This window comes from Protopterus annectens, chromosome 1.part0 (assembly GCF_019279795.1).
Source record: "Protopterus annectens isolate FY-2018-M chromosome 1.part0, PAN1.0, whole genome shotgun sequence".
Classification (NCBI taxonomy): Eukaryota; Metazoa; Chordata; order Ceratodontiformes; family Protopteridae; genus Protopterus; species Protopterus annectens.
The window spans coordinates 1,888,333,636-1,888,358,085 of NC_056725.1; the positions used below are offsets into that span (position 1 = coordinate 1,888,333,636).

At 39.5% G+C, this 24,450-nt stretch overlaps 1 protein-coding gene across 3 annotated transcripts in view; it reads left to right on the forward strand.

Moving 5' to 3' along the window:
- CAPSL (calcyphosine like) overlaps positions 1-24,450 on the forward strand; it is a 607,395-nt gene that overhangs the window by 181,954 nt on the left and 400,991 nt on the right. For all 3 annotated transcript variants that reach the window (XM_044069974.1, XM_044069976.1, XM_044069984.1), the window contains exon 2: positions 406-549. In XM_044069974.1, coding sequence (XP_043925909.1) covers positions 413-549 — 137 coding nt within the window. In that variant the 5' untranslated portion in view covers positions 406-412. The remainder of the gene's footprint in view (positions 1-405; positions 550-24,450) is intronic.

Sequence of the window (24,450 nt, forward strand, 5' to 3'; positions counted from 1 at the left end):
GCTTAAAATATCAGTATCTAACAAAAGATTAATCTAATTAGCTCTGGAATACTTTAAATAGTTATCACTGTAAGCACACAAATAGGGTTGTTGGGCAGTTATAGAGAGAATTGTGATTAGTATAGAGATGATGCTGAAAATAAAAGCAAAAATTTACTAATTTAAGCAGTAAATGCTTGGGACTGGAAGACTGTGTGTGTGTGTGTGTGTGTGTGTGTGTGTGTGTGTGTGTGTGTGTGTGTGTGTGTGTGTGTGTGTGTGTATGTGTGTGTGGGTGTGTGTCTAAGGCTGATTCAAGGTATTATAGCAATTCTTGTCTCTTGGTAAGTTCTTATCCTGTCATTCTTAAATTTTTGAGCCTTTTACAGATGCATAAATTACAGTTTTGGCTTCTGCTTACATTAGATTTAAAATGCCGGGTACAGCAAGACATGATCGAGAGATGGCAATGGAAGCAAAAAAGAAACTTGCACAGTGTAGTGATCCCATTGACAAATTACGACTTCAGTGCTTATCAAGGGGGTCTGCTGGTATCAAAGGCCTTGCCAGGTAAGGCTGAAAGTAAGTTGTAGCACCAAGTTTTAAGTAACATAAAGTTATACAAATCTGTGTGGTTGTCATATAGCAAAGTACAGGATGTTGTATTCTTTTGACAGAATGAATTTTATAACATTAGCTGTTTGAAGCAAACATGTTAATAATTTGCTTGAACTTTTGTCACAAAACAAATAATCAGAAATGTTACTGATGTCAGATGATTGCCTTTTGCACTATGTAACCTTTTCTGATTCAAAAAATAAGTTAGCAAACTCCAGTTATGGTATTACACTGAAGGAGTCTAAATAATACTCACGTATAGACACAAAAGTAGCACTGACCTCATTTTGAATTGATATTACTCGCACACCATGCTGAAAATAATCTACATACTTCCATTGTTCACTAACAGGAACACTGATTTACAGGTTCATAGGTTCATAGGTTGATACTAGGCTATCGGCCCTAAGGCCTATGCAAGCCTAGCCATAACAATTCCCTGGAAATGTTTTCCCACAATATTTACTTCTCTGGGCCCCTGTCTAGCAGGGTGACTGACATGATCCCGGGGTGAATTTCTTATCTCCCATCCAATCATCAAGGTTCCTTTTGAATAGGGCCAATGAGGTGCTCTGCTTGACATGTATGGGCAGTCTATTCCAGAGTATGGGGAGTCTCTAGGTCAGGAACCGATCCCTCCAGCATGTTTTGTTCAATGTGATGATAAGGTTTAGATCCCTGGAGCGTGTCGCTCTGAGGGATTGGGATTTCTTTAAGTGGAGCATGTCCAACAGCTCAGGGTTTGACATGGCCTTGTATGTTAAGCAGACGATATGCCACAGAGTATAGCTGGAGTTTTTTTAAACGGTCAGCATATGGCATCTGCTTTAGGCCTGAGATTCTTTTAGTGAGGTATTTCTGTGGCCTTTCCAGCTGTTGCAGATGTCTTGTGAGGTACATACCAAATAGGGCATTATACTCTATAATGGGTCTAATGAGGGATGAGTACAGTGGGACAATGACCTCCTTTTTTCTGGATGAAAAGCCCTTAGTGATGAGGTGTGCCACATAGAAGGATTTCCTGACTGTTGTGGTGATGTGGTTATCGAAATTGAGACCACTGTCCACTTGTGTCCCTAAGTCTCTCATCACACTTTCGATGTTTAGTGTCCTGCCACCTATGTGGTAGTTCATGGGTACATGTTTTTTTTTCACAGGGGATGACTATACATTTCTTGGCATTAAGCTTGAGCCCATGGCTCTGGCACCAGGCATCTGTTCCTGTAAGGCCCTTTTGTAGAATATCCACATCATTTGGGGATTCAATAATGGCTCCCAGTTTGCAGTCATCTGAAAACTTTGTTAGCCAGAGTCCCTTAATGTTAGCCTGTACTTCAGAGAAGTAGATGCCAAACAAGACTGGTCCCAGGACTGAACCCTGAGGTACTCCACTTGTCACTTGTCTGGAGCTGGATTTGGAGTCGGCTACTTTTACAGTCTGGGTTCTGTCAGTAAGCCAGTTGGCAACCCAATGAGTGACATAGGGATTTATGCTCAGCTTAGTAAGTTTATCTATGATTCCAGAGTGGGGGATGGTGTTGAAGGCCTTGGCGAGGTCCAGAAAGGCCGTGTGGACCTCCTTACCCTCGTCCACATCTCTGGAGACCGATTCGAAGAAGTCAATCAGATTCAGGAGATCAGATCAGCCTTTCACAAACCCAAACTGGGTGGGGTCCAGTGTCTGGAGGTTGCCAATGTCTTTGTTTATAAGTTCCATGATAATGCGTTCCATGCCCTTGCAGATCAGGCTTGTCAAACTAATGGGATGGTAGTTCCCGGGATCCAAGGTGGATCCTCCCTTGTGGAGCGGGATAACTGTAGCTGTGCGCCACTCAGTGGGCACGAAGCCTGAGGTGAGGCTATGATTAAACATGACACTTAGGTGGGGTGCCAGTTCATTTTGTAGTTCATGTAGTACACAGCCTGGGATGTCATCTGGTCCCATGGATGCTGTATTCTTAGCTTTGGAGAGTGCTGTTTCTACCTGTGTGGCTGTGATTATCGGAATTTGGCAATCTTTTGGTATTGAGATGAGCCCTTTAGGGGGTGAGAGGGGAGTGAAGTTGGCACTAAATCGATCTGCCAGGATATTGGCAATATCCTTGGGATCAGTATATTTAATGCCATTTCTTAAAACATGACTTTCCATTTTCATTAGGTGAAATCTGGGAATTATACACTTGGTTTTTAAATTAAATCCTCATTTATTACCATGATTCCATTATAATTTTTATTGTATCTATATGTGTGCAAATTTTAAACAGATTATAAGTACAGAAACATTAATAAGTGAATTGACAAGATTATACGTAGTAAGTCTAAAAAGAAATACAAGTTATGATCCATGAGTGTTTCCTCTATAATGCCAAATTCTAGGGAAATCATCATTTTTTTATATTATTTTTAAGGTTCAGATTCTGGGTGTACTTATATTTCCTCAGAAAAGCTGAAAATCTGTGTCACTGTGCAACAATTATGTTGATTTACACACAGTAGTGCATCTTCAGATAACCAGTAAGCTACCATCCTGACTTGTTTACTGAGAAGTTCTACAGCAGTTGCAGTGCCCTGGCTTACCAAGTTGTTATGAAAGAGCATTGCAACTTATACTTATGCCTGCTATAGTGAAGATTTTTAAGATTTTCTCTATTACTTTAAATTTATAAACTAGAATTAGTGTGCTGTTTCTGGGGTATTGTGAGATGCTGCCATACGTATCACCCCCTGCTTATTGAATATTAGGAACATGTCAGCACCACTTTTGCTGAATGCCATTATAGAGAAAATAAACTAAGAAAACTTCTAAGACCCTTTGAGAAAAGAACGTGGACCTGCAATATTTAAGTGCTTTCTTTCTTTATTTAATAGAACTTCATCAGAAAATGATAAATTAAGAGAGACCCAGGTAATAAATAACAAACAATTAGAGAATCTAGAAATGCCAAAAACATTTTAAAATGATTCGTTGACATTAACCGATGTAAATTAACCAGGAAGAGTGAAGTGAATCATAAGGCATTGGATGTATGGGTGCATATTCAAGTAGTGTCTGTGGTACAGTAACCAGTCAGGATTAATACTCAAGAGCTAATACATTGACTAATGGAAAATATTGCTACAGAGCTTTATAAAAAACCTTAGCTAAAGGTGATTGCTGAAACTTTAACAAGTTGTTAGACCTTTGGTACTGCTAAAACTTGTTGCTTAAACAATAAGTTGGGTGATGGTTTCAATCTGTACCATCTAAGCCCGCATTTTAAGTTACTGATTATCTTCAAAATGGAGAGATGCCTCATTACTTTTGAAAATACTGAATATGACAACTTCTATCTTGAAAGATGTCTCCACAGCAACATCGTACCACAAAAGCTCCGCTGCTTCAAGTTTCCCAACTGCATCTCATCTGGTTCACAGACCTATAAAATTAGTTAAGATCTATAATACAGGCCTAGAAGTTTTGAAAGTTTTAATGAAGGATAACCAAGATAAAATGTTCAGTTTCAAAAAAGAAATAGACTCCTTGAAATCCACCATTCTGGAACGGGTCTACTTTATATGTTCGACATTTCATAAAGTCGAAGACCATATGGCCGAGACCATATGAATGACTTTCGAAATGTTGACCATGTAAAAAAAAAACTCAACAATCACTTACCTTCACATTGCTAGCAGGGGTGCAAGCCCCCCTGCACCCACTGTGGGGGGCTCTGCATCCCACACCCCCTGGAACTTAAATATACCAACTCCAAGATCACACTGCAGTGCGGAAGATGGAAATCTTTCCATTCCGCACTGTACGGAGATGCCTATTCTGCATGGTCGACATTTCGAAAGTCGATCATATGGTCTCGGCCATATGGTCTTCAACTTCATGAAATGTTGACCATGTGAAGGGGACCCTCTGGAGCACCCTTCTTTCTGATTACACCAACCAGTGTGGGAAGGGATAATGGCAAAAGCAATAGACACATAGCCACTCTGATACACAGGAAAAGACAAAAACTCACAAGGGATTTGATCCAATTCCAAAATCAAAGTGCTTACTCTTTAAAAGGATAACACAAAACACACACAGGCACCAGATTATGAATCAAACAGACAGCACAGGAAAAAACATGATCCCTACAATCGAAGAATTCACTCCTCTTCCCACCATATCCTCTAATGGACCCTCCAACATCATCCAGCCTGATGACTCCAACACCATTGCACCAACCCACAATAAAGATTTTTTTATTGCCAGACAGGAGGAACATCATAGGAATGGACCCTATCTTGAGAGCACAAAGCAGAGGCAAAGGGAGAGAAACCCACAATGAGGATTTTTTATCACCAGGCAGGAGGAACACCAGAGTAAGGAACCCCCATTCAAAAGCATGAGACAGGGGCATAGGAAGATCCAGGGGGAGCAATCAGCAGCACTGGCAAATGCAACTTCCCACTCTAAAACAAACCTTGGCTCTATCTTTAACCTCACGCAATGAATTTTTAAAACAAAACATCTTAGCATTTTCCAAAAGAGCTTCACTTATATTCCAGCACAATGAGCAGACTTAACCGAAGTCCTTCTAGACGATTCTACTTAAAGAAATTGAATCTTAAGCAACTTCTCAACAATGACTCTAGTGACAGTGAACCAACCCTAGCCATTTACCCAAGAAAATGGAGTATCTGCAATCCAATGCTTTACAATACACTCCATATTTATCTTAAGATTTGTAACAGAGATATACACAAGCTTCTTTCTAATCAAAACAAAACAAAATGGTTTAACCTCATGATGGCTGAATCCAAAGCCCTCAAAGAACTCAGCCTGGAATCATGAAAGCTGATAAAAGGCAAGGAACTGTAGTCATAGACCCAAATACGTACTATGATAAAATTGACAAAGTGATATTTGACAATACTTTTTACAAACATGTTTCCTTAAATGAGGTATACAACAAATGAGCTATAATAGGTAATTTGTCAAGTAGCCTTTTGCATGATCACCCCATTTCACTCTGCTGAACTTCTAGCAGCAAACTGTGAACTTAATGACCACAAAACACATACCATTGCTGCTATCTACATACCTCCAGGAGACAATATTCCTTTACTAGAACATACTCTTTCCTGGTTCTCCCAAAACATTCCCAACAAAACTACTATTCTAGATGATGTCAGTATTAATTGGCTATCTCTAACCGACAACTCACCCACCTCTTTCATTAACTTAAATGGATTCACCCAACTTATCTCAACTCCCACACACTATAACAAACCCACCCAGTCCAGTACAACTATTGACTGGATACTAGTGTCTAAATCAAACCTTTATCATCATCTTACTCCCCTACCTGACTCCATTAGTGACCATTCACCTGTAAGCATTCAAAGATTCCCACCCCACGTATTAGGCCTTCCACATTTCTAAACTGCCGCAATGTGACCAACTTCCATCCAGACACACTTAACAACCTGCTCTCTGCTATCAACTAGACATTCCTTTCTCAACTACCACCTGATGATGCTGTCCATAACTTTAACTCTATTTTTCTGAACATTTTAAATTCTATTGCCACCCTCATAGTCAAGAGAATCAAATCACTCTGCTCCTCCTGGCTAATCCAGTCCACACGTACTCTCAAGCAAAAAAAGAGAAGGCCTGGAATCTCTGGACCAATACTAAATCTCCCACCCACCTACAAACATACAAACCACTTCATAATCTTACTGAAAAACAAATCAATACTGATAAGAAAAACTTTTATACAAAACAGCAGACAACTAAACCCAACAACCCCAATAAATTATGGAGCACTATTAATCAAATTTTACACTCAGGTAACTCCTCCTCTTTCAACCCCTGTCCGAATCACACTCCTCTAGAAACAGCCACTATACTTAACTCTTATTTTATTGACAACATCAGCAAGCTAATACAAACTACAAATCCCTCCAAACCCACTCACCCTGTCTATATCTACATGTAATCAAAATAATTCCTTCTCACTAAAACTAATTCCTGCAAGTCCTACTTAAGCTCAAGCCATGCTGTCCTTCAGTGGACAACCTACCTCCACTGTTTCTGAAACTAGCTGCTCCCTCCATTGTCACCTTATCTCTATCCTTATAAACAACTCTATATTTGAATCGACAGTTCCCACACTTTGGAAAAAAAATTACACCATTCCTATTCACAAGGCTGGCAATTCTATTGATCTTTCAAACTATAGACCTATAGCTATACTGCCCCCTCTCTCTAAATACTAGAAAAGTGCATACACAGGCAATTATTGGACTACATACTTAAAGAAAACCTACCTACCCCTACCCAACATGGCTTCCACCCCTACCACAGTACCTCTTACCCCTACCCAACATGGCTTCCTCCCCTGCCACAGTACCTCTACTGCCATAATTTCCTTTACCCACACTATATCTTTTACTAGAGACCAAAACAAACTTGCTTCCTGTCCTTTTCTAGATCTTTCTAAGGCTTTTGATACAGTGTCTCAACACTTGCTCCTCTCCAAACTCTCCAAACCTAACCTGTCTCATTCTACTATGTCCTGGTTCTCCAGCTACTTCTCTAGCAGACTGCAGTCTGTAAAATGGCTCACTGCATACTCTACCTTCCTTTCCATCACTATGGGAGTTCATCAAGGGTCGATCCTTGGCCCTCTATTATTTAACATCTTCACAAACAACTTCCACACTTCCTGTCATAACTCTTCTCTCATTTAGTATGCTGGTAACTCTACCATCATCTCTATCTATAATAACTTCTCTGACCTACACACCCTTACTCAAAGCTCATTTAACTCCATTGAAAATTGGCTCTCCAACAATCAACTTATACTAAATCCCCAAAAGACCAAACTTCTTGTATTTGTACCAAAATTTCTCTCCCACTCTAAACCTGCCTTCGCTATTACTTCTCTCAACAACATCACTATCAAGGTGGTGACACAGACTAAACTCCTCGGGGTCATCATAGATGGCCAACTTAAATTTGATCTACATGTCCACACTTTCATTAAAAAACTCATCAAAAACATGGACTACTTTATAGAAATAAAAAAATTCATACAAAGGAGTCCTGAATCACACTTGCTCATGCCTACCTTCTCCCAAGCCTCATCTATGGGTCCCAAATCCTAACTAACATCCAGTCTTCTCTACTCACCAAGCTGGAATCCACCTACAACAGAATTGCCAGATTTGCAACTAATCTTCCCTCAAACTCACATTACTGTCAATCCCTCAATTTGGTAATCTGGTTAGAGCTCCCCAAACAACTTCTCTTATCTCTTCTACTTGTCATTCACTCAATTCTCAATAAACCTTCCTTCTGCTCTAACATTTCTTTTATCATATCTCATTATGCTCCAGTCAGACACCTTAGGAGTACAGACCAAAACCTCCTAGATAACTATAAGGCAAAAAATCTATTGGCCAAAGCCTTTACAGCTATTTCCCAGCCCTGTAGTGGAATTGGCTTCCCCTAGCCATCAGGGAATTAAGTAACACCACAGCTTTCAAAGAAACCCTTAAGGAAAATGTATATAGTACCTGTACTTGTCTCTGCAAAAACCTTCCATGAACCCCCTCCACAAAATTACTCCTTGCTATCACTCAGTCACTGTACTCATATCCTTCCTACCAACTCCCCCTATCTCCCTGTTACAACTCCTACTTTTACTTACTACCAAAGGAATGTAAGTTAGTACAGAATCTCACTACTAAACTAATCTGCTCTCAGTATTGGCTCTGTTAACTAAGTCTAATCTTTGTCTTTTTTTTACTAAGCTGTCCCTCACTCCATTTGTTTCACTTAATGATTCTGCTAATTACTATTATGTTAGTTATATTCCCTAGAAATGTGATGTACTATACTTCATTATGCTATGTCATCAGTATGTTGTATTACTATGATTTATCCACTCTGTTGTTTGTTTTACTGTGCTTTATCTACTGCTTTGTAATTTTACAGTGTAGTAGAGCTTTTCTCCCCGGGTCTCTGCTGAAAAAGGGCACTTACCCACTTGTACGTGCCTAGTTAACAAATGTTACATAAATAAATAAATTATATTGAAAACTCTCCAGAGGAACACACATTCCTAACAATTGACCAACCAAGCCTTGGGAAGCTCTTTGGCGTACCTGAAATAAATAAGAACCAAGCTGACCCACCATTCAGGCTCATTGTTTCTAGTAAAAAACCCACAAGACTGAGTACATTTCCCAATACAATGACTCAATCTTAAACCCCATAATAGAAACCACTCTTTACTATCTTAAGGATTCTTGGGTGTTCTTGGACTTACTCCACCACTACCATCTACCATCTTTCTCCAAATGACCGACTTTTTGTTATCTTAGATGTGGAAGCACTGTATGCAAGTATGCCTCATAAAGAAGGTTTAGACCTCACACGTAAATTCCTTACTAAAAATACCAAGCTCAAGAAATCTAAAATAGACACAATTTGTGAACTCATCACTATTGTCTTATCCAATAACTTTTTTCACTTTAACAGAAAAATTTTCCAGCACGTACGAGGAGTAGCCATGGGTGCCAGAATGGCACCAGTCCATGCTAATATAGTGCTCAGCACATGGGAAATGGAAACTCTAGAACATATCCCGGGTTTCAAACAAATGAGATTGTACCACTGACTTATTGATATTTTTTTAATTTGGCAAGGGTCTCATTTTGAGCTGGATATTTTCATCCATGCCATATCTAACAGTATTGAATTCTTATCCTTTTCTGTTTCAAGCATAGGCACACAGGTCCAATTCATTGACCTTTCAATCTCACTTAACCCCAAAATACTGAGCTTCAGATTCATTATTTACTGGAAGAAAACATACAGGAATAATTTCCTGGAGTACACAAGTTAACACACCAATGGTGGCTGGTGACTTCAAATCAAAGGAGACAGCTGAATGGGTGGGGCCAATGGGAATGGGGTGTGACCAACTAGAAAGGGGAGGAGCTATTCTCAAAAACCACAAAAACTGGAACTTTAATTAGATACACTGTCCTGGGTGCCAAACCATCATTCTGAGAGTCCAATCAAGACAAAATGAAGAGCAGAAGAAAAAATATTTCAATGCATTGACTGCATGACAGCTTACTTAATATCTAGATGAAAACAAAAAGGTTGTGAGGCATGAAACAATAAATTACTTTTTAAATACATTACTGGAATGCCAGCCAAAATCAAGTATAAGAAAAACAAGCAGCACTCAACTCAAACCACTTCTCCTTGCACTGCAGTTCTAATTATAATTCATATTCAGCTTTATAAAAGTACCAAGTAACATGCTGAAAGTAACAATCTCTGTGATGCCCCCACTTGTAAAAATATTTCTTATCCAAAAAAGACCTGCTGCCTAACAACAACTATCTACTTGTTTTATGGGGAAAACATGATCAAAGTAAAAAATGAACAGCAAACGGAAACAAGCTAAAGATAAATTGCTTAAAGGATTACTGCACAGGTTATGGACCACACATGATAGAGTGTCATTCTGTTTAGTTTATGGGTAAAACCTGCAAAGATGACTGCAAGTCTCCAACAAAGGTAATGAGCTTCTTAAAATACTGTAATCCTGTCCTTTATTACAAATACTGTCATATGCATTTCAATACCTAAGGTTTATACATTTTCTAGCTATGTAAGTATTCTCTGCATGGCAATCACAAAAAGGCTTTCAATGTTGGCAATTCTTTAACAGTATGCTTATTAAAGCTTACTTGCATCTTACAATCTCAGACAAGCTTACCTGATGGTCATTAAAGCATTGCTACTTAAACACAGAGTAACAGACACTTTCTGAATAATAAGAAGCATAAATCAACAGTATAAAAATATGACAGAAAACCAGAACATTCTGCAAAATCAAGCAAGGACAGATGAAAAGCCACTGTATTACTTGTGTCTACCTTGGATGGGGGTACTCTGCATACTTACACTTCATAACAGCTCCGTGCCTTGCTTGGACACACCAGAGTCACTACTTGGGGGAGTAGGGTACAACAAGTATGTCACAATTTGAAATGTCTCTGGCTGACTGTGATGGCCCTGACACATTTGTCATACCTTTCAACCTCAAAGCAAGGAATTTGGACAAAGCCATACACAGATGTGGGACAAAGGCCCAACAATAAGGACAATATTTAAATATTGCTGTTACAAACTTTCTAATAGAATAGTAGGTCTTGGATTAGTATGAAATTTCCTTGAAGGGTATGAAATCTGAAACTCAAATGTCTGTCATTATTTTCTAACTTCAATCTTCAATGATTTGGCACTAATTTGCCAGAAAACCACAATTTGATGAAAAATGGACCAAAAATGTGATGCAAAAATATAAAATAGCCACGCAATGCAGCTGGGAACCTATCAAAGAAGGGTTACTTTTTTAATATTAGTACTGTTAACTTGAGCAGCTGACAAAATAAATGAGTCTCCATGCATTTCTGAAATAAAAGTAATCTATAACTCTGATTATTACAGTTATTTATTAATTGTAAACCCTCCACGTTTTCTTCCAAAATTGCCATTTTGCAGAGGGATTATTAGAGGGAGAGCAACATTTTGAGTCAAAATCAAGGATTGTTGAGAGGTATGGATATGCCTAATTCTATAAAGCAATTTATTTGCACGTACCTCTCAACCTGTTAACAGGAAATCTGGACAAGGCCAAATATATTAGGGGAACATACAAACAGTACTAAAAATTGCTCTTGTATAAACTTAGTTGATAGAATAACATGTCTTGCTTTAGCATGCATTTTTCTGAAGGTTATGAAGTCTGAAACTCAATGTCTGTCATTATTTAGTGACTTAATTCCTAAATGATTTGCCAGAAAACCACAAATTTTATGAGGAACAAACCAAAAATAAGCAAAAATCTACTCATTCTGTAAAAATCTGGACAGTTGAGAGGTATAGTTCAGCCTAGGCTGTCTTTGAGTTTGTCACCCTTCCCCTCACAAAATCATGGTTGAAAAAAGCCTCGCCACTGCAGCCATTCCAGTGTCTCATTACTTGGCTATTTTGCCCCATTTACCATTAACACTATAATGTGCATACTGCTTTACTTCTACGATAATTTGATTTCATTTGAAAGTTTTATTTTGCATTTTACAGCACAAACACTAAGACATCTGCTAAACAACAAAATGCAGTCTCACAATGAAAATAGACTTAGCATTAAAACTTCCCTGCCCTTGAAACTCACATTCATTGAAACAGCATTGAAATCCACATTCAAAGAATATACATTTGGCTAGTATAAAGATTAACTTTGGGCTGTTTTTAAATAATAGGCCCCTTGCACACAAAACATACATGTGTTGTGTGAATCCACCTAAAAATGCCAGCACACAGATCAATCAAATTAGCTACTTTCAGGATGAAACCATTAATATCACACCAGCAACAGCTTAATGAACTGATAGCTTTTTATAAAAATCTAATACAGGTGCTTTAAACAGCACAAGTTGCAGAAGTCTGTTCCTGTATTCAGGTGCCTCTTCCCACTAACTTGTCTGGTAGAAGTGTACTGCATACGCTCCAGTTTCCTAACCTGTGAAGAATTTGGCATACAAAATAAACCACAGTATTCCAAAAGAGATCTTATTATGATCCCTACCAGTAAAGCATCATCATAAAATATTATTGATTAACCTACAACACTTTCTCAATAAAACATTTACATGAATAATTATATTTTAATTTTTTATCTGCTAATACCCCCGAAATCTCTGATACTGTTAACACTGAGCAGAAACGAGTTGCCAATAGAATATGGGTAAGCATTATTTTTGGTACCAAGATGCAACACAAAATATTTGTTGGCATTAAACTTCATATTCAGTTTAGAGGTATTAGATTCTGGTGTTGCATTTGCTTTCATTTGTATTTAGTCTAGGATGACTATAATTATTTCAGTGTTATCAAATACTGGAATAAGTTCTTGAAAATGGGAAGAGCGCATGATTATGATTTAGTATAGCTACACCTCCTGCGTGTTTTGATGCCCAGTCTTGCCTATTTATGTTATAATCATGTGTGATGTTGTCATTATGGTATTAGTAAAGTTTTTTTTTTCATATTAGGTGCAGTCTTTTCTGTAGCTATGAAGGAGAAGTATACTTTGAAAGGGAAGCAGAACAGGTTGTGGTATTTAACTCTAGAAGGCAAAATATATCTGCAGGCTTAGGTACTTCAGTTATACTACAAGTTTAAATATGGTAGCAGCTACAATCAGAACAGAAATCCACCAGGATGAGGACTACAAGCAATATCTGTGTGCTAAAGCAGAGCATGACAGCGTCATACAAAAAACTACAGGCCAACCAAAGACTAATACATGGTAATCAGCTCTCATACCCTGAATGAGAGAAAGAACAAGTGGATATTAAAGGGCCTCCTTAAGACACCTTTCTCAGAGGCTATTTCTGGGTTGAGGTCTCACCCCCTCCGAGTAAAGAGCACAAAAAAAGACCTCATTCAGTTCCTTCCTTCACCCTCTGGTGATAAGAAGCAGGAACCCAAACAGAAAGTACCTAAATTGACTCTGACCACTTCAGCTCTAGAGCCTCGACCACCCTCTACAGTGCTGTCTTCGGTAACAAAGTTGATGGTTTCTACTTTGGTGCCATCTTCGAAAATTGTGTCCTCAGCACCAGCCACAGCACCAACAATGTCTATGGCACCAGTTTTACCTCCAGTGGCTGTTCCACCCTTTTCAGCACCAACTTTGGTCATTCAGGCACCGGAAACTTTCCCCATACATGTCACTGGTCTTGAGACTAAGATGCCAATAGGCCAGTCTGCCTGGACCTGATACTCGCCCACAGTGGATCCTTTCTTTGGGCAACAGTTTAGCCCCTTTTTGGAATGGCCTGACTCCCCATTAGGGATATCGACCTGATCAATCAGGAGCCTCTCGGAACTGGACGTGGTGTGTCTTGTGGATCAACTGCTGATGGCCAGAGGGATTGCAACACCTTCCAAAACTCCCCTCCCATCTGGAGTTGGGAGTCTATCTCCATGGATTGTGACATATTCTCCCCCTTTGACCTCCATGCAGACATCGAAGTTCTTGGCACTGACGCCTCTTTCAGTTCCCATTTCTTTGGTTCCACTGGTGAATCTCACTGTGGTTCTGGAGCCGACCCTTTGGTCTTTGACTTGCTTGGAGCCGGGCCCTCTTCAGGATTGTGACTGGACTGTGAGTACCATGACCCCTAGTACAGCACCTATTTTTCTATGACGTCATCTACTACAGTTCCGGGAGTCCTGGCAGTACCTAGTCCCCTTGGGGCTCCTTCCTTGGGAGTGGGCCCATTGGAACGGGGTGTGACCTTGAGGTTGTCCTTTTTGGTTCCGTGCTCCCATCCCTCATCAGGCAGGCCAGCTTTCAAAGTGATGGAGAGCGCCCTTGCCTCTGTAGGCAAACCTTCGGCATCGGAATACCAGTTATGACCTTCCCCTGAGCTGCAGCTGACACAGACCACCACATCGGGACATTAAGCACAAGAGACTCAAGATACCCTACCACAGGGTGCTCCCTCTTTGGAGTCCTCTTCAAAAGCCCCCACTGAAAAGGTACCATGCAAGAGGATGTGCAAGAGGAAGCACGTGGACTCCCCTGTGGAGTCCCTCACTGAAAATATGGACTACGATGAAGAGGAGGGGTCCCCATTGTCAGCCCCTGAGGATGTCTCCTTTGGAGACATACTGAAAATTCTGAAACAGCAGGGTGACAGGAAGGTCACCAGCCCTTCTTCTTAGGAGTCCGTATTCTTACAGACTTTTCGTGCTCGACTCTCTACTTCCTGGGTGACCCCACCTACAGACGAGCTAGTCCAACTCATCATGCAGCTTGCATGGAAGAGTCCTGATACCATTGAACCAACAACATTGTATCTCCTCCTGAGGAAAACCCACACTAGTCTAAGGGCCTACCAGTAGACACTATGGTGGTGGTGGCAGCCACTAAGAAAGAGCTCTCTGAAGAGAGCCAGACTGTCCATCCCCCAAACAGAGAGTCTCAGGCAGTGGACAGGTTAAGGAAGTGAGTGTTTGCCTCATTGACCTTTGCATTCAGTCTTTGAACTATCTGTAACACTTTACTAGGCTTCAGAGAGACCTAGTCTCAGAGCACTCCAGAACCTTAGCAGGAGCAGTCTCTGACAAGGTACGTGACAAAGTTGCCTTGCAGCTTGCGACCCTGGAATCCATATCCAACTCCTCCATGCAGTTAATTTCTCATGCTACCAAGGGAGCGGCTAAAGTGGCAGGTTCAGGCATTGTCATGAGACGTCATGCCTGGATGTACCTTTGTGACTTTGCGGACTCTTTTAAGTTTTCCTTTCTTAATGCTCCAGCGGAAGCTTCTTCCCTTTCTGTCCCAAAAGTGAAAGACATGTTAGCCAGATGTAAAAAGCATGGCAAGACCCTGTCTGCCATGTGTGTATGTTTTTCCACTCCCCAACATCCCTACTCTAGGAATCAGAGGAGTGGAAAGATGTGGCTCAAGAAATCCCAGGTTCCTTTCCATGACACATGTGGCGAGTTTACTCCCCAGGGCGAGGGGGTAACTCTTCTGGAAGATGCCCCTACAGAGGCAGAGGGGACCTGCATAACCAGAGGTCCAGAGATTCTTTCTCTGGGCAGTCCCACTACTACTCCTGATTGCTTTTCTCTGGATGCAGTCGACTGATGCTTCTCTCTGCAGCACACTGCCTGGCAAACAAAAAACACAGATTCTTGGGTGCAGAAGATCATAGCTAGAGGTTACCACATACCATTCAACATTTACCCAAAGTCATCAAGACAAATTCCTGATGTTCCACCCAGTGAAAGTGAAGCAGCAGCTCAAGAGATAAGAAAGCTGTCTCAAAAAAGAGTCATCCAAGCAGTCCCACCAGACCAAATAGGATCTGGATTCTATTCAAGATTTTTTTTAGTGCCAAAAAAGACAGAGGACTGGAGACCAATTTTGGATCTCAGCATTCTGAACAAGTTTGTCAACCGGTAAAAATTCCAGATGGTCACAGTTCAGTCTATCCTCCCTTTTCTGGAGAAAGATGATTGGATGTGCTCAATAGACCTTCAGGATGCGTATTACCACATAAAAATGGACAAGCACTCCAGAAGATTCCTTCACTTCTGGCTGGGAGCCAATCACTACAAATTCAGTGCACTGCCCCTTGGACACTCTACAGCCCCCAGAGTGTTCATCAAATGCATGGCAGTGGTAACAGCTCACTTGAGACTTCAAGGATTCCAGATGATTCCATACTTAGATGATTGGCTCCTTACTGCCCCCACCAAGCGTCTACTGGTGACAGCCCTAAACTACACTCTCACACTGGCAGTATTCTTAGGAATCTCTATAAACTGGGAGAAATGCAACCTAACTCCTTCTCAAACCTTGGAATTTATAAGTGCAACTTTCAATACCCAGTCTTGCCTGGTCTCCCTCCCAGATCACAGACTGGAAAGGATAAGATCCCAACTCCGGGTGATACTCTGTCAAAATGAAGTCCCATCTCAGGCGGTCCTTTAACTTTTGGGTTCAATGGCATCATCAATGACATTTCATCCTCTAGCAAGACTGCACATGAGGCTTCTCCAGTGGTTCCTACTGATGCAGTGGTACCCTCGCATCATCCTATGTCCTTTCAAATCCGCATAACAAAACAATGCAAACAAGATTTAATTTGGTGGATGAAGCCAGAAGAGGACTTATGGAGTTGCCCTTTCTCCCCATCTCAACCCAAGGCCACAGTGACCATGGACACTTCCCTGATAGGGTGGGGGGAGCTTTTCCAGGGAAAGACAGTCCAAGGCACATGGTCAGACATAGAGGCCAATATGCATATCAGTGATCTATAACTGATGGCAGTGCTTCTGGTGTTGCTAACATTTCAGTCTGTCCTCCCATCAGGAACAATTGCTATACAGTCCAACAATATGTCAGTAGTCTGGTACATCAACAAACATGGGGAACCAAGTCCTACCCGGTGTGTCGAGAGGCCATGAGAATTTGGCAATGGGTGATAGCTTCCAACTGCTTTCTTATTGCAACACATATTCCCGGGATTTCCAATGTGATTGCAGACAAGTGGAGCAGATGTATCCTACTGCCTCACAAGTGGTCCCGCAATCCATTTGTGGTGGTGAACATCTTCAGCCGCTGTTCCAGCTCTGCTACGATGTATTCGCCCCCCCAGCAAATCACAAATGCCGCAGCTACTTTGCCCTAATCTCGCCACAGGGGAAATCCCCAAAGGACACTCTGATACAAGATTGGCCCAAGGGATTTCTGTATGATTTCCCTCCCTTTCTCCTGATCCCCAATTTCTAAAGAAGGCCCTTCAACTGAGAAGCAGAGTAAACCTCATTGCTGTAGAATAGAGACTGTACAGTAAATAAAACGTTTTTGGTGAACTGGCTGTTGTCGTATTCTACATTTGGGTTCTCATCTTGTTCGAGCTGAAGAGCTGGTGTTGTGATTTTTATAAACCTCATTGCTCCCTACTGGCCATGACTAATTTGGTTTCCCTTCCTTTGGCCTCACCTAGTATACCAACCTTGGATTCTGGCTCCAACTCCAGAATTGATCTCACACCCGCAAGGGTTGACTCACCTGAACTTTTCCAGTTTCAAGCTGACAACTTGGTTTCTCCACTTCCAGTAATCACCACGCAGAATAACCTTACCTCCCCAGTACATGATATCCTTCTGACTTCACATAAACCATCCACCAGAACAATCTATCTCAGCAAATGGAAGAGATTCCTTATTTGATCCCGACAAAGAGAACTAAACCCTTGCTCAGCTCCTGTTAGTGTGGTTTTGGGTTATCTATCAGGTCTTCTTCATTCAGGAGCAGCAGCCTCCACCATTTGAGTACATTTGGTTGCTATCTCAAACTTCCATAATGGATTCCAAGACTCATCATTAATCTCCCATTGTCTCTGCAAAACCTTTTTGAAAGGGGTCTTGCATATCAGACCACTATTCAAAGAACAGATTGAGCCTTGGAGTTTAACACTAGTACTGCAATCCCTGACACAATCCCCTTTTGAACCTGCTACCACTTGCAATTTAAAGTTCTTATCCTGGAAATCACTATTTTTAGTAGCCATCACATCAACGAGATGCAGCTCTGAGCTTCAGGCTTTGTGCATAAAACACCCTTACATGGTCTTTCATAAGGACAGAGTGTCACTCTGGACTAACCCTTCCTTTCTGCCTAAAATTATTTCAGAATTGACTATTAACCAGACAACTGACCTACCAGTCTTTTTTCCTAACTACTCAAATAAAGGAGAATACTGCCTTCATTTACTGGATGTACATAGACAATTACGGGTTTATCTGGACAGAACTAAGTCAGTACGTAAAACGGACCAGTTATTTGTTTCCTATTCTGGCCCAAAATTGGGAAAGTCTGTCTCTAAACTGACCTTATCTAAGTGGTTGAGAAACTGTATTTCATTGGTCTGCCAACGTAATAAAATTCCTCTGCCAAGCAAGGTCAGTCAAAGCACACTCCACCAGATCAGTGGCAACGTCTGTTGCTTTTCATTCAAAGGCTTCAATGGATGATATCTGTGCAGCTGCAACCTGGTCTACCCCTCATACCTTTTTCACTCATTACAAATTGGATTTGGTCTCCAGGGGGAGAGCATCCTTTGGTTCAATGGTACTCGGGAACATCCTTCCATAAGGGACTCCCAGGACATATAGTAGCTAGGGACTCTGTCGCATCAGTAAGGAATGAATGAAGATTAACAACATCAGATAAAGAAGTTATGTTCTTACCATAATGTTCCATCTGTGTTGTTCATCTTCATTCATTCATTATGTTCCACCCCCTTTCCCCTTCCTAGGGGCTCTTGGAGGATCGGATTTGGTCTTAATCCCGCATTAGGGTTTCTGCTCAGAAAAAAACTCTGCTTTCTTTATCACGGGCAAACTCGATCTGAGGTAACAGGGTGAGGGGCACTATGGGTAAAGCTTAGCAAAAGAGTTTTTTTGGCTGGCACGAGCTTGTTATAAAGTGACTGGGTTCCGAGGACCGAACTGACTTCCCATCAGTAATGAATGAAGAAGATTAACAACACAGATTGGAACGTTATGGTAAGAACATAACTTCTTTTCCCCGTAACTGGGATGTTATTCTTAGCAATAAAGAACTCTCCCAAAAGCTAAGCAACCATCCCACCTTTACCTACAAAAGGACCAAAAGCCTTAGGTTTTCATTTGAAAAACACCACCATGATGTATTACAACTGGCTTTTCCAGTTAACTCAGGTGTGTCACCCTGCGACTTATGTGTAGCATGCAAATATATTTACCAAGCTGATTGTTATAATTTGTAACATTACCATTAAAGTTCCTGGTACCTTCAGTAGTCATAGTACTAATGTTGTTTATGCGTGTTTTTGCACACAGTGCCACAATTTCTACATCAGCAAATCACATAGAAAATTATCAGACCAGATCAAGGAACACATAAGAGCAATAAATCACATGGATTACAATAATGCTCTTGCCAAACACAGTACAGTGTGCAACAATGGTTCATTCAAATTCTTTGTACTCAAACATATTATACCTTCTGTTGGAGACTTTGTTACCTTATTAGAAGTTAAAGAACTCAAATGGCAACTTCTGCTCATTGCAGAAGCAATGCCTGGACTCTGTGAAAACATGAATTTAAAATGAAGGCATAGGTGGTACAGATAAAAACCATCACCCAATGTATTGTTTATGCAGCAAGTTTTAGCTGTACCAAAGGTCTAACATCTTGTTACAGTTTCAGCAATCAGCTTTAGCTAAGTTTCTTTCTTTTTCTTTTGTTAAAGCTCTGTAACAACAGTTTCCATTGGTCACTGTATTAGCTCTTGAGTATTAATCCTGACTGGTTGCTGTACCACAGCCACTATTTGAATATACACCAATACAGTCAATGCCTTATGATTCATGTCACTCTTCTTGGTTAATTTACATTGGTTAATGTCAACGAATCATTTTAAAATGTTTTTGGCATTTCTAGAATCTCTAAATGTTTACTTATTACCTGTGTCTCTCTTAATTTATCATTTTCTGATAAAGTTCTATTAAATTAAGAATGGATGCGCTTAAATATCGCAGTTCCAGTTTTCTTTCTCAAAGGGTCTTAGAAGTTTTCTTAGTTTATTTAGTCTTAGTTCTTCTGCTTCTCGGTGAGGTGATTATAAAGAAAATGTTTTGCTGTAAACACTTTCAGCAATAGTGGAGCATTCTTTTTTCACTACTACCTTGGAGTAGTTATATTTAAGTTTGTGAGGCTGGAGCATCCCTCCGCATGGGGGTGCAGGGATAATTTTTTTTTTTGAGGTTTGCTAAAAATGATTTTGGCAAAATGGAATTCAGAGAGAGTGGTGTTGAACTACTGACATACATCCTAAATATCACAGCAGTGGTCTTTAGAAATTGAATCAGAGGGCAGCAAGAGGATTACTTTCTTTCTTTCACAACAAAAAGTATTTATATATCCTATATTGTTAGTTTAAAAGAATCTTTTGTATAGGCTTAGTAGTCTGACCTTAGGTGGTTCTTCAGTAAATCTAGGAGGTGCAGTGCTAAATCTGATGGTCAAAATCATAATTCTGTGCCTAAATCATAACAGTTGAGCAGTATGGATAAGACAGTACTGGCTATTTACTTTGTTAACAGTCTGCTTGACAGAGGTAGCACTGAACTCTGCCTTAATGATTTTGTTATTTATATATTTGTTAACTGGTGATCTAATAATTCGTTGACATGCAAAAAACTGACAAAGATTAAGTGTAGCTCCTAATATGGGACTACTGATGTGTATGACTTCCATCAGTGTCTATCCTCAGCCATTCACCCTGTATGAAATAAATGGAAGTTTACAAAATAGTTGAAAAAGAGATACTCATAAGAGAGGGGGGTGGGGCAAAAAAATGGTGCTAGGACAGTGATACAGGTAGGAACCCCAGCAAATAAAGACTGGCAGAAGTCAAAGGTGGTGCTTACAAATACAGGTTAGAAACCATGCAATATAATACAATAGAACAGGTGGATATTTGTCTAACACTTTATGCATGTTATGACAATCTGTAGAAAGTCAGCTGTAGGAGGAGATTATGCTCTGAAATGTAAAGATATTTGTCTAGAATGTATATCTATTAATACATCATCTGCATGATACTGCATATGAGATGCACACACTTCTCACACTGTTTCTGGTATTTGTGAGGAAACAGAACCATGTACAGTACTTTTACTAATGTCATCAACCATTTCTTGTCTAAACTAGGTAAAATTCAACAAATCTGGTATTAAAAAAAAACTTTTTGAGACAAAACAAATGAAGTCACAGCATCATGGCATGCAGGCAAGTTCACTTTGGTTGATTTTCACATGCCATATTTCATGGGCTTGTCTTTAAAATAATTCTTGTCATAAAACGTTCAGGGTAGGCTAAAGACAATCAGACAATGTATCAGCAAGTACTTGTACAGTATCAAGATCTTCTATTGGCATATGTGACAACAGTTAATTACTTAACTTGAAGTGCCACTGCTGGGCCTTTGTCACAGCATGCAAATAACCGATGGACCTACACTTGTCTCCAGATTATTTTGCTTAGGTGAAATTCATATCCTTTTCCCTTGGCTGTTGGAAAGTGATTGGGTATGGATTTGATGGCAGCACATTCAACATCATTTATAATCTACGCATGTGTGTGAGGTTGAGTGAAATTTAAAGAGCCTGTCTTCTCCAGAATGCTAGACATCATGGCATATGCATAATTAAACTCATACAATAAAGGGAGCATGGTAAACAGCATGCATTGCAGGGTATCCCCATGCCCACAAAGCCAGGTACAGAGTGCAGCTTTTTACATATGCATGACTTATTTGGGCGAGTAACAACCATCTTAAATATCTTTTCCTATAATATGCAGAATATTGTCCTTGGTAGACAGCATTAGAATCACCACTTCCTTTTCATTATCCTATTTCAGCTTATAGATACAGTACCCTGAACACGCTAGAGACAAGTCTGTAACAGCTGATGTAATGTAGGATAGTGACACTGTATCCTTTCTGCTGTTCATGACAATTGCCTGTCAAAGGCTTCTTTAAAAAAAGCAGTGTAGAATCCTAAGGACATGGACAAATTCTTACAGCAGGACTTGGTCAGCTTTGGGTGGAAGAAGGCCCACATGTTGTAAAATGAAGTAGTAGTCCACAAACCCCCCCAAAAACTGACAGGCCAAAAAAGAGCCCTAAAGACAACAAATGGTCTATTGATGATACAAAAGAAATTATGTATTGTTGGCATTATACAAGAAGCCCAGAATTTCCAGATAGAAGATATTTAGAAAGATTAAGAGAGAAATTAAAGGGAATAAAAATACTTTCACAAGAAAAAACTGTCAAAAGGCTTCAAACAGAAATTTGTATTCATTAATACAACAGATTTATGAAAAACATTACATAGACAAAGGAACGTTGGGCTGCCTGGTAAAAGAAAACAGGGAGGATGTGCAAAAACATAAAGAACAAAACCCAGAGATTTTTAAAGGTATAAAAAGGAAACATGGACATGAGAAAAATAACAGATCTGGTATGCTGTAATATTTATGCAAAGGAGAAAACCAAGCTAATCAATATAAAAATGCAGATCCAAATATATATGAAGAGGAATACAGGCAAAGGCACCCAGATATGAACATTTCACAATACAAAAAACAAGAAACCAAACTGAAAATGTAGAAAAGAAAATTAGTAAGCAGAGGTTAACAATCAGAAACTGAAGTTGTGGATTATCTGCAAAATGAAGGATTTAGTGTGAAGAATCCAACACAGGCAATGTCACAATGTGATGGAATTATAGGTCCCAGAGTAGGGAGTAAAAGGTGGAGCAGGAGGAATCTGAAGAAGATATGCAACATGATGATGACTGGTATGAAAGTTGCATAGAAAGGAAGGGAGCAGGAAACAGTGGCAACTCTGATTCAGGTAATGTTGTGGAATGATGCACCAAAAAGTTCCCATATGAAGGAGCAGCATATCAAGCAGGGTGCATCTGAAGAGGATTTGTCACTGAAAGATTTTTTGGAACTTTCAGTAGATTACTCACAAGAAAAAGAGACCAAAGAAGATGCTCTCAGTCCAGAAGCAAATGATTTAAGGGCAGATCTGCTTGATTTAACAGAGATATATAAATATTTGTAGATAGATGAAATAAACAGATTATAGAAAGTAAATAAGACTCAGAATGTTAGAAGATCGGTAACACAGAGGAACACAGTAATTAGGAATGTTAAGAGAAATTCACATGATGTAACAGAAATAAACAGAATATGTTACTGTGAAGCTAAACTGATAACTGACAAAATATTATCATAAATATGTAGAGTAGCAAAGGAAAGAAAATACAAGTGAATTGCCTTCATGGAAGCATCGGACAGAGAAAAATATAAAGCAAGACAAGAAGTATCACAGAAGAATATAGAGAATGGAGTAGATCATAAACAATGCTTAAAATGGTAGGTGTGAGAAAAGCAACACACAGTATCAAAACAGATCAAGATTTATAATATATTATTGCCAGTCACTAAAAACATCAGCACAGGCAATACAATTTAGAAGGTATGTTGATAAGTATAAAGGAAAAGTACAAAATAAGCATTTTATGGATGACCCAAAAAGATTTTATAGAGACTTAGGAAACAAAACAACAAAAAGGAACAACAATAGTAGTTTATGAAGACCCTGTTGAACATAACAAAGATGCTGAATGGCTAGAATAATCTAAAGAAACAGTAAAGCACTCTAATGTATATAATGAGATGAAGTAACGGACAGAGAAATTGAGACAAAATTAAGAAAAGCTTCTAAATGGAAAACCTCAGGCCCAGATGCAGTACCTAACTTCTGGCAAGAACATTAACATCCTTTACACAAAGATTTAGCCTTAAATAGGAATTACTTATATGCACACCAAACTGGTTAATAACAGGTGAAACAATATTCCTCTTCCTTAAAAGTGAACCTGCAAGTCATCTTAAAAACTATAAACCAATACTGCGCCTTGTCGCATGGAACACAGGATTATCTGCTGCTATTTAAAACCTTAACAGAGAATGGTACAAAAGGGAAGAATCTTAAGTATGCTATGATAGATCATAAAAAGCATTTGACGGCATTCCATATACATGGAAAAAGGAATGCTTGCAGATGTACAAGATACACCTTATACTGTATTGATCAATTACATTATAGTGATGATGAAACAGTGGTAAACCACTTTGCATTTGAGCCATGACGAAGGTCAAATTATTGTCTGAGGGATAAAAATTCAAAGGGGAATATTCCAGGAAGATTCTCTGTCACTGATGTTGTTTTGTCTTGCCCTTAACCATTAAGCTGTTTACTTAACAGATTACTCTGTGGTTATAATTTGGCATTGGCTCCCAAAAAGCAACCTTATTTAAAGGTATCTTATCTGCTTTTAGTGGATTACTTAAAATTGTGTAGTTAATCAATTAAGGAGTTGAAAGCACAACTAAAAATGGATAAAACTTTCCAAGATGATCTAAGAATGTCATTTGGTCATTATAAATGTGCAAAAGCAACATTTAAATAGGAATGTCATAGCACCAATAAAATATCAATCTGGAACAGGAATGTAATATAAAATAACTTGAACAGGAAGGAGTGTATAAATATTTGGAACTAGATAAAAGATTGGCAATAAAACATGAACAAATGAGAATAAAACTCAGTAAAGAATACTTCAGTAGA